Source organism: Lampris incognitus, chromosome 1 (genome assembly GCF_029633865.1).
Source record: "Lampris incognitus isolate fLamInc1 chromosome 1, fLamInc1.hap2, whole genome shotgun sequence".
NCBI lineage: Eukaryota > Metazoa > Chordata > Actinopteri > Lampriformes > Lampridae > Lampris > Lampris incognitus.
Genome location: NC_079211.1, coordinates 111,783,197 through 111,796,954, shown reverse-complemented (window position 1 = coordinate 111,796,954; position 13,758 = coordinate 111,783,197). Strand labels below are relative to the sequence as shown.

General features: G+C 50.3%; 1 protein-coding gene across 1 annotated transcript in view; it reads left to right on the top strand.

Moving 5' to 3' along the window:
• The first annotated feature begins 1,500 nt into the window (after positions 1-1,500).
• The window catches only part of cacna1ba (calcium channel, voltage-dependent, N type, alpha 1B subunit, a), a 269,201-nt gene continuing 256,943 nt past the window's right edge, over positions 1,501-13,758 (top strand). Inside the window, 3 exon segments of the mRNA XM_056281288.1 lie at positions 1,501-1,763; positions 2,815-2,920; positions 9,766-9,905. Of these exon segments, the coding sequence (XP_056137263.1) occupies positions 1,501-1,763; positions 2,815-2,920; positions 9,766-9,905 (509 nt within the window).

The following is a 13,758-nucleotide window of genomic DNA, read 5'->3' as shown; positions in this document are numbered from 1 at the left end:
TGTATGTGTGTGTGTGTGTGTGTGTGTGTGTGTGTGTGTGTGTCGGCCCTGTGTGATGGTCTGGCGGCCTGTCCAGGGTGCCTCCCCGCCTGCCGGGATGACAGCTGGGAAAGGCTCCAGCATCCCCACGACCCCGAGAGCCGGATAAGCAGTTCGGATAATGGATGGATGGATGGATGTTTGGAATGAAGAGATGCATCTAGCTGCTGGCATGGCCTCTTCAAATCAAGGATGCAGCCTCGGCCAAGTCCTAGCATGAAAATGAATCAATAAGAAAATGTTCCATCAATATAAGCAGAAATGACTGTTGTTTGTTTTTAAATCATAATCTTGGCCACTGCATAGATTTGGTCACATATATATTTATATAGATATAGATATGTGTATGCATGTGTGTGTGCTGCCTGACCAGTTGCGTCCATGACGGGGAGAGCGGAGCGGTTCAGTGTTCTGGCAGAAGGGGTGCTTCCCCCCCCCCTCGTCACAGCTGTTGTAATTGTGACTGGGTGCTCGTTGTGCGCGTGAGGGGAGGGGGCGGCTGCGCGGGGAGAAAAGACGGCGCTATGGATACAGAGGATGGCGCAGGTGGAGCCACTGGCTGGGCGGCTTCTGGGCCACGTGACCTGTCACAAGGCGCGACGGTCGGGAGAAAGCGCTTTCTTTACACGAGCGGAGACGCCGACCGTGATTCCAGCGGCGCGGGCGTCTTCCGGCGCCGGCCTCTCCCCGCTGAACGCGCCGCACTACACAACGAACGCGGAGGGAAGATAGTGATGCGGCGGTTTGCGCCTTATTTCCTGTGATAGCGGAGACTGCGGAGAGTCGACTGAAGAGACGCACTGGAAACTGTGACGGGGTTGAGGCGGGGATCCGAGACCGGCGCATCTTCAAGACCGGGGGATTCAAGACCGGGGATTCAAGACCGGCGCATCTTAAAGACCGGGGGATTCAAGACCGCGGATTCAAGACCGGGGCATTCAAGACCGGGGATCCGAGACCGGGGGACTCAAGACCGGGGATCCGAGACCGGCGCATATCCGTAACGCCTCCCGTCTGAAAACGTGTCATGTGCGTGTCGCGAACCGCTCCTGCCGCGCGCACCCACGTATTAATCCGGCTCCTGGCAGCTTCCTGCGCCCAGGTGAAGGCGCGCTGCACGGTGGACCTGTAACGCCGCAGCAGCCCAGACCCGTCCGCCGGAGCAATACCTTATGGACGCGATGCATCATGGAAATATAAACTTTCTCCATCTTGTCCAGCGCCGCTTCCATGTGTGGGGAAAAGAAAGCATGGCAAGCAGCAGAGACGAGATAACCCACAAGCCGTGAAGAAAGAGACCCCTGTCTATTTTTCTCTCTTTTTATTTTTAATGTTTGATTATTCTCGAGGACATTACGCACACCCGAAGGAGCTCGTGGCTGGGAAAGCGGTGCGCGTTGTGATGCTTCTTCCCCATTTGTTGTTTGGCGTCGATTTTGGTTACTCCAGCGCTACTCGAGAATGGCTCGGTTTGAAGACGAACTGTCCAACAGCCGGTATGGGGGCGGATGTGCCGCGGGCCAGGGGAGAGGGGGCAGCCGGCAGACGGGCCCTCCGGCAGCTCAGAGGATGTACAAACAAACGATGGCTCAGAGAGCTCGGACAATGGCCATTTACAACCCCATCCCCGTCAAACAGAACTGCCTCACTGTCAACCGCTCCCTGTTCATCTTCAGCGAGGACAATATCATACGGAAATATGCCAAAAAGATTACCGAATGGCCATATCCTTTGCTTTTGACTAAGGGTGGGTGGGTGTGTGTGTGTGTGTGTGGCGGGTGTTGGGGGGGGGTCGTTATATTGCAAAGGTCGGTAATTGAGATTGCGCCTCATGTTATTGCGCTGTGCGCTTGAGGGGTTGTGCCTGCGCGATATTTTCAACTTGTTTTCGACACAGTTGCTTTTTCTCTCGCATGTGCCTCGTGCTCCTCAGGGGGCAAAGCCCCCGTGAATGAGTCGGGGTTAAAGGTCGAAGCCTTCTTCTCTGTGCGGACAGCTCTCTGGCGTCCTGCACGGTGAGAAGCGCAGCGCGGCGTGAGCGCTGTCCGCGGTGCTGAAGTCAGAGCGGGGCTCGTGCACAGGGGCGGCGGCCCGGTCCGGCTCCAGCACCGACAGGCCACGTCAAGGCAACTCACAGGCTGACGATTTCCTTTAAAAGCCCTACTTAGCATGTGATTTACGTGTACATTAAGTGATTACATGACAGTGCCCCCCCCACACGAACCTGTTGAACTTGGAGTCACCAAACGCAGTGTTGTGCAGATGTGTGTATACTTCCTGTCTTGGAGGAAGTCAGCCAGCCGTGACAAACTGTTTGTCGGGTAATGCATGCGTGAGGTGTTTCCATCAATGCACATTAAGCTCCTTGGTTACCGCCAGTGCTGAGCAAACATTTATCACGTTTTGATTCAGCAGTGCATTACTAAGTGCCCCCATCCCAGTGGTGCCCAACCCTGCTCCTGTAGAGCTACCCTCCTGCCGGTTTTCCCTCTAACCCTGATTTAACACACGTGATTCAATTAATCAAGGTCTTGGTCAGTCGGTAATTAGTAGAATCAGGTGTGTTAAATTAGGGTTGGAGTGGAAAACGGCAGGATGGTGGCTCTCAAGGAGCAGGGTTGGGCACCACTTCCGGCCTGTATTCATTTTGCGGTGCCAAGGTACAACACCTTCTTCCTTTCTCCTGCTTCTTCTTTGCGTAATCACCATCCAATGCTGAAATGTTTGTGTTTGCATGTAAAGCAATCTGTCACAAGTTCTCCTTAACGGCCCCACTCTGTTCGAGTACATGATCCTGGCTACTATCATAGCCAACTGCATCGTGCTGGCCTTGGAGCAACACCTACCAGCCAGCGACAAGACGCCGATGTCAGAGCGCTTGGTGAGTAGCCACATGCCCGACACCACCCCCACCCCCCTCCCAGTTTGAAACGTTATCGTTCAAGCAGGCGCTGCATTGTTCACACAACAGAAGAATTTGCCTGTATATCGGATGAATATTAAACCTCTCCTTGATTTTACTCAGGGTTACTAGTTGTGACCCCCCCCCACCCAGAAAAAAAGGTATTTTGAAGAGTCGAGTCAAGCACACTTCAGCATCTATTCAGAAATACGTGCAGAATTTCAGCAGAGACGCCTTTCATCCCCCAGGTGTTCCGCCACCCCACATCCCCGCCCAGGTGTTCCGCCACCCCACATCCCCGCCCAGGTGTACCGCCACCCCACATCCTGCTGCTACCCCGCCCAGCTCCGTGGGTGAGCAGCTCACTTAAAAAAAAAGAAAAGAATCAAGGGGAAGCCTTGAAATCAAAGGCTTCTTGTTCAGAATGTAGTGTGACTTCCTGAGGCCACGAGCCTCCCAGCCGCCCACCGTCACTGATCTGAAATCAGCCAATCAGAAACACTTCGTCAGTTCATTTCATGCACTCGCGCACATGAAGCGAAACGAAACATCGTGTCCCACAGCAGCGCAACACGACGACAAAAACACACACCCAACAACTACACAAACACACATATCCAAACTAACACATATATCGAAACTAAAAAATAAACAAATAAATAAATAATCACTGTCCAGGAGAACGAACGCCAGTCAGGATGATAGTCGGAACTGCCGGTCTGCATGGGCTAGCAGTTAACTTAGCCTGCCCCGCTTCCGCTTCCTGTCAGACAGCCCTCGTGTTTCCTCTTCGGGCGCAGGTCAGGGCCGTGGCCCTTGGGCCGACAGGACGCGGCAGACCAAGCTCTCCCAGCCGATCCAGCGCCAGCTCTCCCAGCCATCAAAACGTAGACGCAGACGTGGACAGAGACGCTGCATGGACGGTACCGGGTGAGGCAGACGCGAATTCGCGCCGCCATCTTTCCACACCGGAAGCGGAACCTAACGTAACTTAACTTTCAACTTTATTTCACACAAAAATGAAAAAATAAATTTATACATATATGTTTCAGTAGGCTATCTTATAAAGAATGACACACACACGAGTTGCTCAGTGCAGCCAAGTATATTCAAAGTGATGTAACATGTTCCTGAGCGCGGGTCATGTGTATCTAAGGTAAACTAGTGGATAGCCGATGGCATCGATCTATCTAGACCCGTAACATCCTCCTTTTCCAAGTATAAACACATACACATGAAGTTAGTGCAAAATAAAATTACTTTCATATACGAACAACCAATAACAGTGCAACAGCAGTAAATCTCTTCATATCCCATACCAGTGTAATAACCACAGTAGCGTATGATAACATTTCTCCTCTTTTCCCCCTCTCTCCCACATAGCAACCATCAACATTATTCAGATTACATAGTGAGTTTCAGTGGAGGTTTAGACAGCCGTCCAACCCTTGTGTAAGTGTGTCCATCCAAACGCGGAGCGCCAACAGGAGTAGATGGCGCCTTGGGCATGGACCTGATGGGGCTCGGCTCGAACACAGCCTGAGGGGTCTCAATGGCAGTTTCTGTAGCTGGATCCCCGTCCGGTGTGTGTGCCGCAGCGGGTTCAACAGGATCGTGCGCGGCTCGTGCAGCTGGCTCAGCCACTCTGAGATCGATCCTGTTACGACGGTACAGGGAGCCATCAATGTCCACAAGATAAGACCTCGGCGCAACCCTGCGGAGACAAGTTCCGACTCTCCAGCGGCCAGTGTTATCACCTGGCAGGGGCTTCATCCGTACGACTTCCCCAATTTCAAGTGCCGGCAATTCACGGGCAGATCTGTCATAGAAGGATTTGGCGAGTTGCTTCCTGTGGCGCAGCTTTTCAGTGACGCCCACGACAACAGCTGGTTCCAGGAGCTTGCTTGCCGCCGGGATGGACGTCTTCAACCGGCGGGACATGAGGCGTTGTGCTGGGCTGCTGCCCATGTTTTCCGTAGGTGTATTCCTCCAGTGAAGCACGGCTTTCCAGGGGTCTTCACCATCATGCGCGGCCTTACGCAGAAGATTTTTTACAATCTTCACGGCCGACTCGGCCTTGCCATTCGCTTTCGGGTGTCTGGGAGAGGAGGTCACGTGCTCAAATTCCCACTCAGAAGCGAACCGTGTGAACTGAGCTGTGAACTGAGGGCCGTTGTCTGTAATAACCTTCTCTGGCTGACCATGTCGGGCGAACTGTGCCTTACATCGCTTGATGACTGTCTCTGCAGACATGTCGGGTAGAAGCTCAATCTCACAAAAATCGGAATAGTGGTTGACTATTAGGAGATAGTTTTTCTGTCTGAAGCTGAATAGGTCCATGCTCAAGACCTGCCATGGCCTGGTTGGTACTTCGTGAGAGAGCATGGTCTCCTTTTGCTGATTGTGGGCGTACACATTGCAGGTCGAGCAGCTGCTTACAAAGTCCTTTATCTCTGACTGCATGTTGGGCCAGTACAATGTCTCTTGAGCGTGTCGGTAGCATGCATCACCCCCTATGTGACTTGAATGTATGCGCGTCAACATTTCTGGGCGGAGTGACTTTGGGATGATGACTTTTTGCCCCCGGAACAGAATTCCGTTCTGCACACTGATTTCATCCCTGAAGGGCCAGTACTCCCTAGCGATGAGGGGCGCTTCCTCCTTTACATCTGGCCAGCCCACGAGAACAGTGTTCTTCAGTGCCTGTAAGCATTCATCTCTGTCGGTGTGTCGTCTGATCTGTTCCAGCCGCTGGTTAGTCACATTCAGGTACTCTGCCTGGTTCACGTGCTGTATGTCTTCCTGCTCTTGTTGCAGAGAGCAGATAGCGTGTCGCTGATATGCAGTCCCTCTGCCGGAGCATCCAGCCGTAGCTCTGCTGAGCGTGTCGCTTATGAACATCTCTGGGCCTGGTTTGTAGATTACCCTCAGGCCGTAGTTCTGCAGAGTCATGAGCATGCTCTGGAGTCTCTTGGGCGCATTGAGAAGTGGCTTGCTGAAAATAGAGATCAGAGGCTTATGGTCCGTCTCTGCTGTGATTGGGTCGCGGCCATATAGGTAATGGTGAAACCTCTGGCAGGCGAAGACGATACTGAGACACTCCTTCTCAATTTGTGCATAGTTTTTTTCGGTGGGGGTAAGAGCCCTCGAGGCAAATGCGATGGGCTGACCTTCCTGCATGAGACAACAACCGAGACCGCTCTGGCTGGCGTCGCTCTGGATTGCGATTGGCTTACTTACATCATAGTAGCGCAGGACGGGCATGGCTGTCGCCAGCGCCTTAAGCTCATGAACCGCCGCCTCGTGCTTAGGCAGCCAGTGCCAGGGTGTGTCCTTGTCCAACAGGCGTCGCAACGGCTTGCAGACAGTAGATAGATGAGGCATGAACTTGGCTAAATAGTTAGCGAAGCCAATGAGACGCTGCACGCCCTTGGCATCTGTTGGGTTCGGCATGTCAATAATGGCTCTCACCTTCTCTGGATCGGGCTTCAGTCCAGCAGATGAGAGAATGTGGCCATGAAACTGCACCTCAGCCACCTTGAACTGCAACTTCTTCAGGCCGAGGCGAAACTTGACCTCGCGGCAGCGTTCCATCAACGCCGCAAGCTTGACGTCGTGGTCGTCCCCAGCCTCCTTGTCTGTGTCCCCGCAGCCGACGACCAGGATATCGTCTGCAATGGGCTCAACGCCCTTCAGACCGGCGAGGAGCTCGTGCTGCTTGCGCTGATATACCTCGGGCGCCACCGATACTCCAAATGGTAGCTTGAGCCACCGCTTCCTCCCCCAGGGGGTCCAGAACGTGGTCATGAGGCTACTCTCATAGTCCAGTTTGCATTGCAGGAATGCATCCCGAGCGTCCACTAACGTGAAGACTCTGGCCTTGGGCAATTTATACAAAATGTCCTCCAAGGTAGGCATGATGTAGTGAGAGCGCTTTATGGCTTTGTTCAATGGTTTAGGGTCAATGCATATTCTCAGCTTCTCCGGTTTTTTAACAATCACCATGTTGCTGATCCAATCTGTAGGATCTGTGACAGGCGCAAGGTGGCCGTCAGCCTCGTACTTGTCCAGCTGGGCTTTGACTGCTGCTTTCATTGCGATTGGGACATTGCGAGGGGCACTCTGTACTGCAGCAACACTAGGATCAAGGTCAAAATGGACCTCCCCAGGCACGGATTCCACAGGGGAGTTGAACACGTCACTGTATCTGTTGATAAGCTGTTCTTTAGTTAGGGCTCCTGGTTGTGTGTGTTCCATTTTGAGCACATCCTCTGGAATTGTGAAATGCATGAGCCCTAAGCGTTCACAGGTGGAGCCTGACAGAAGAGGATGTTGGCTGGTCCTCACTATTTCGAATGAGAGCTTGTGTGTTTGGCCTCTCACAGTACAGTCAGTCTCAAAGGTGCCCATAGAGCTCAGTGTTTCCCCCGAATACAGCTTCAGTCTGGTGTCACTCGGGCGGAGAGGTGTGTTTGGGGCCAGCCTTTTCTTGTCTTGAAAGCCCATTACATTGCAGGTGGCTCCAGAGTCCAGCTGACATTGTTGTGGCTTGTCGTGGAGTTTCAGAGTCACAAACCACTTCTTTCCTTTGGTGTGCACTGCGCCGATTAACTCAAACATGTACAGATCATCTGCATCATTACTATGCTCTGGGGGTTCTTCTGTGTATTCCACACAGTTTACCTTGCCCTCAGTATGCCCCTTTTTGCTCTTTAAGCACACTTTAGAAAAGTGATTAAGTGTCCCACATGACCTACATTGTTTCCTGAAGGCCGGGCAATGCTCTCTGCCCCTTGAATGCGAGCTGCCACAATATTTGCAATTGCCTGCATCTCCTGCTGTTCTGGGTGGATTGCTCTGTTTCCATTGGTTTTGTCTGGGTTGCCTAGCAACGGCATGCACTGCCTCCGGCTGCGGTGTTGTTGCAAACTCCATTGCTCTCATACGGATGTCAGTTTGCTCTGCTGCGCGACACATGTCAATAGCTGTGACCATGTTCAAATCCTTCTCTCTCAACAGCCTGCGCCTAACGGCCTCGCTTGCAACTCCCTATCTTATCACGGATCATTTCATCTTTCAACTGTCCATACTCACAGGTTGCTGCCCTCTCTCTCAGTCTCGTCACAAAGGTATCAAACGATTCTCCTTCCTCCTGCTTGCAACTCCCGAAAATGTACTGCTCGTATATTGTGTTTTTTGCTGGCTTGAAGTATTTCCCCAACTCTCTCAGTATGGCGTCAGGATCCCCTTGATCATCTTCTGAGAGGTTCAGATTGTGGCGGTAAATATGCCTGCATTCACTTCCCATCACACTTCTTAGAGTAGCCGCTTGTATTTTCTTGTCCTTGCCAAGTATGCCCGTGACGAGGACGTAGTCTTCATATTCGGCCCGAAAAATGTCCCAATTGACACTCCAATCGCCTGTGAAGCTCATCGGGGACGGTGGTGGAATATTCACGTTAGCTGCCATTGTATGTGATGCTATCGGCGCCGGTAATGCTAGCGTTAGCTCCTCTGTGACAACGTCTTCAATAGAAGTACTTTGCTCTGAATCGGAATCCTCCGACATGTGACCTACTCAGGCCTACAAACTTAAACATGCGAGCTAGTAAAATAAGAAATAAGTTCTCCCACTTCTGACACCATGTTTCAGTAGGCTATCTTATAAAGAATGACACACACACGAGTTGCTCAGTGCAGCCAAGTATATTCAAAGTGATGTAACATGTTCCTGAGCGCGGGTCATGTGTATCTAAGGTAAACTAGTGGATAGCCGATGGCATCGATCTATCTAGACCCGTAACAATATACACAAAATGGTGGGAAAAGGGACGTCCCAAGGAAGCTCAGCAGAGCTTATGGACGGGGGCCCGTACTTTACGCAAAGTAATTTACATAAATATCAAAGGAAAGAAAAATAAGAGAAGTAAAACCTACAAAGAAAAATAAGACAAAAATAAATCTAAAGCCCCAGCCCTGTAATTAGCATGTTTTTAGCATATCAGTCAGCAGTATATTTCTGAATTGATTTATGTTTTAATTTCTTTGTAAAGACGTGTATGGATGATGACATTCTCAAATCGTCACCTAACTTGTTCCACACCTGCAGCTCTGATGCTCAGGAGCCCCGACCGACGTCACCTTCATTATCTCATGACGCAAGCAGAGCTGTTGCGTTGACATCCAGGGCAGGAATGTGTCATCATATCCCAAACTTCATGCCTCGTTATGTATTCATTTAACTCTCCTTTATTCAACGTCAACATTCCAGGGTCACAGGAATATCTCTTTTTTTACCATCCAGTGCTTTGGCCCTGATGACTGTACGCCTTATTATTATGGGATGTCATCAGCAGATCTGCCCTGCCACATTAACTTTACTCCGTTGTAAAACTCGTTCGTCTGGATATCAGGGGCTGCTAAATAACTTCAGTGTATTTTATATGGAAGTCGTTTCACCATAGTGTGATGGCTTCCCCGATAGCATCCGGATGTGGGCCACTTCAAGCAATGATGCGGCACTGATGGTCGTCTTCTGGCCCTGACAAAATGGATGTGACCCTGAAGTGGCCCGTGTGGTAAATGGTGAATATGGCCCAAATATCACAAAACAAATATGGGCCACCTTTGGAAAATATGTGGCACATGCAGCATTGCTATGGCTTGGTTCTGGCCCAGATCTGGCAAACAACACCGGACCGCCCAAGTGCCATCATTCCACGTGGTATGTGGGCCGGATGAAAGCGTCAGGTGTGGGATGGGTCTGGGCCACAGCAGTGTTGCTATCTGGGTTGACTTATCGCCACTCTCTCTCCTCTGGACAGGATGACACGGAGCCCTACTTTATTGGAATATTTTGTTTTGAGGCCGGCATCAAGATCATCGCCCTGGGCTTCGCTTTCCACAAAGGCTCCTACCTGCGTAATGGCTGGAATGTAATGGACTTTGTGGTCGTCCTAACAGGGTAAGTAGCACTGGCTTAATGGCCCATATAACTACTCCACACACACGTGTGTGTGTGTGTGCGTGTGTGTGTGTGTGTGTGTGTGTGTGTGTGTTTGAGAGTGTTGAATTTCTAATGTTGGTGCTATAGTTGAGCCGAGCCGCTTTGAGTGGCAGCACAGTCACATCCCGTGTAAGCACGCCCAGATCTCCATAAGGCAACCTGGTTTATAATTCATATGTGGAGAAAACCCTTTAAGGCAACCATTTTGTGTGCAGCACAACAACAAATTATCAGGGGAACTAGAGTAAACACTTGTGTCACCACAACACAGGTTTTGGAATAATTTGCCCATACAACTAATTTGGCTTTGAAATGGACTAGCCCCGGTTGCTAACCACGTGGTGTTTGAAAGTCTGCAGAGGTGGTCTTTAGGCTTTGATACAAACAAGAAAAACAGCGTTGCCTTCCTCCAGGAAGGGTGGTGCTGTTGGGAAGTGGGAGGGTGCAGATGGAGGAGGAGGAGGGAGGGAGGAAGAGGAGGGTGTGCAGTGACTAGGACGCTGTTGCGCCGGAGAGGCCCTGGGTCGTTGTGTGGGGGTCACCAGGGACGGGCTTTGGTCTGTAGAACCTAATGGCTCAGAGATTTATTTGGCCCATCTACTGGGGCTTACGTCAGAAGCCTCGTTGCAATAAACAAAGGCTCCACCCCCACCACCCACTGGAAGTCACAAATCTCTGGGTCCTGCTCACTGAAAAGGGGAAGCAATTGGTTGGAAATATAATAAGTGTCGTCCCCAGGATGAGTCTGGTTTTGCTGAAACAGTGAGCTGTGTGTGTTTGTGTGTGTGTGTGTGCGTCCGTGCGTGTGTGCGTGCGTGCGTGCGTGCGTGTGCGCGCATGAGAAAGAGAGAGAGGGACTGAGAGAGAGAGAGAGAGGGAGGGAGAGAGACGGAGAGAGACGGAGAGATGGAGAAAGGGGGGGAGAGCGCGAGACAGAGAGGGAGGGAGAGAGCGAGAGAGGGAGAGGAAGTGAGAGGAAGAGTGAGAGACAGAGCAAAAGAGGGAGGGAGAGGGAGGGAGAGGGAGAGAGACAGACAGGGCGAGAGGGAGGGGGGAAGGCAAGAGAGGGACAGGGAGGGAGGGAGAGACAGAGACAGAGAGGAGAGAGATAGTGAGAGAGGGAGGGAGAGGGAGGGAGAGAGACGTGAATAGTATCTGCAATGAGGATTATCTGTAATTGTCTACTGCAAACATTTTAATTTTGAAAAGTGATTTTCACTTTTGTCGGTATGAGTACCAACACGTGTGTGTGTGTGTGTGTGTGTGTGTGTGTGTGTGCAGCATGTGCTTCTGAGGGCTGTGTATTAACCATCTAAGGTGAGGGTTATTGACAGACTGTCGCAGCCTAAAGGTGTATGCAGTCATGGCCTCCTCCACCATGTGTGGATGGGGGGGGGGGGCAGACGGGGATGATTAAATTGGAGCCGGGCTGGCTGACATGATAACCATAATTGAAGCGCTGGGTGGTGGATGGGGGCCATTAGAGCAGCGATCTGGACATCTTATCACGGCCGTGCTGCAACAGTGAAGGCTCGAGCCACATTGTGAGCTCGTTCTGAATGGCCCGCTGCACCATGCAAATGAGCATATTTATGTAATTATGTACCCCCCCCCACACACACACACACATTAACTATGTCCGACATAGCATATCATCACTTTATGACGTGCCCATTCCCTGCAGGATGCACTATATAGCGGCTAATTGCAATCGGTCATTAGTGCTTTATCGCCGATTACCAAGACGGAGCTCGTTTATAAAGATCACACGGTGTTAGACATTGACACAGTCAGCTCACTATTTGAAAGATGAACACACACACACACATACACACACACACACACACACACACACACACACACATTGTAAAGATATATGTGGGGGGGGAGGGGTTCAGGGCGTGTCTCATGTGGAGAACATGCCATCAATTGATCCTAGCGAGCAGCACACATGTCGGGTCTTAGGACGTGAGCCCGGGCCATCTCTCATGGTCTTCTAATCCGATACAGTGGGCCACATGAATGAAAGAACATGAATTTAGGTCCCGGGGGTTGGGGGGGGGGGGTCGGGCAGGGCAGACCGCTACCGTGTTCCAATAAGATGTAGGGAGTTGCTAATATCTGCCTCCCTCTGCTCACCCCTCGGATCAATAATGTATTGAACCCAGCTCAGAGTGAATAGATCCACCGCAGCGGGCTGGATCAGAGCAGCAGCGGCTCCGGGCTCCCTGGCACTGCTTGTCCTTACATCCACCCGCCACCCCACACCAGGCTGTCACTTTCATGGCGGAGTGTCAGTACTGCTTGGTTGAATAGTGATATGAGTTTATTCTAAATAATTTGTAACCAAAATAAGATATATTCCATGCCCTCATTATATAATTAATGGCAAAAAAAAGACTTTCGATGAATTACAAATAAGGGCTGTGTATTGGCGAGAATCGGGCGATACAATACGCATCACGATACAGGGTTACCATTCAATATATCACGATACTGTAAGAAAGGTGATATATTGCGATTTCATAGGCCTGTGTTCTTGGTGCTTATGCTACTTCCTGTCTCAGTTTACATTGTTGGGTTGTAGTGGAAGAGTCAAATGGCTGAAGATAGAGTACAACACCGCCATCTAGCGGTCGTGGGGTTACACACAACACAAAATGTTCATCACGAACCTTTACATGTAACCAATTAAAATTGATATAGTGGTTTTGAGAATCGATACAGTATCACAAAAGATAATATCGCGATACTCGAGTGTATCGATGTTTTCTTACACCCCTATTACCCATAAGGTCTTGGGTTGGGAAAATGAGACATGATTCCAGATTTGACCTCTATGTTTCAGAGCTGCTAGATGATGAATTTCAGGCACTGATGAATGCAGCACTTATGAAACCAGCTTGTGTTGGTCCTCAGGTTGCAGTCTGGTCTGTTCTAGTGTTCTACTGATCATTTTGACACAACCAACTGCCAAAGCCTCCGTGCCTTTTGTTTTTCAACTTCACAACATCTTCATCATCAGTAGAATATTAACAACATCGTCTTTGTGAAGGAGTTGCTTGAGCAGGTTGAGAGATATCCCTTTTATGCATAATCAGATTAATCTGTTCATATCTTCCTTTCGTTTTTGTTGTCATTTGCAGGTTATTTATTTTTTACTTTTTAGCCAAAAAGAAATCATAACTAGGCTGTTTTGCAACAGTTACATGTCCTTAAGCAAGAGCCTGGTTTGGTGCTGCACTTTCATTTGCTTGTCAGTACCGGTGTAATACTGGTGTAGTACCGATGTAGTATCGGTGTAGTGCTGGTGTAGTATTGGTGTAGTGCCGGTGTAGTACTGGTGTAGCTCAGCTGTCAGACTCACTGGGCTGCAGAAAGCCTGATGAGGTGTGATACGCCACGGGGAAGTCGCTCCAGCTAATCTTGGTGTAGTACTGGTGTTGTGTCAGTGTAGTACTGGTGTAATGCTGGTGTTGTATCAGTGTAGTACTGGTGTAGTGCTGGTGTTGCATCAGTGTAGTGTCGGTGTAGCTCAGCTGTCAGACTCACAGGACTGCAGAAAGCCTGATGAGGTGTGATATGCCGCGGGGAAGTCGCTCCAGCTAATCTTGGCAGCACACCCTTAATAGCTCAGCAGTGTGTTCTCGGGGAAAGTGATAGACTGAAATATGAAACCAACAACTGCAGAACAAAGAGGACCCCTAGAATAATTGTCATTTGTATCGTCTAAATCCTATTTCACTTAGTGTCACCGCTGCAGTAAAGTTACTGCTACTGCGGAGCGCCAGGTCCTTTGCAACAGAAATAA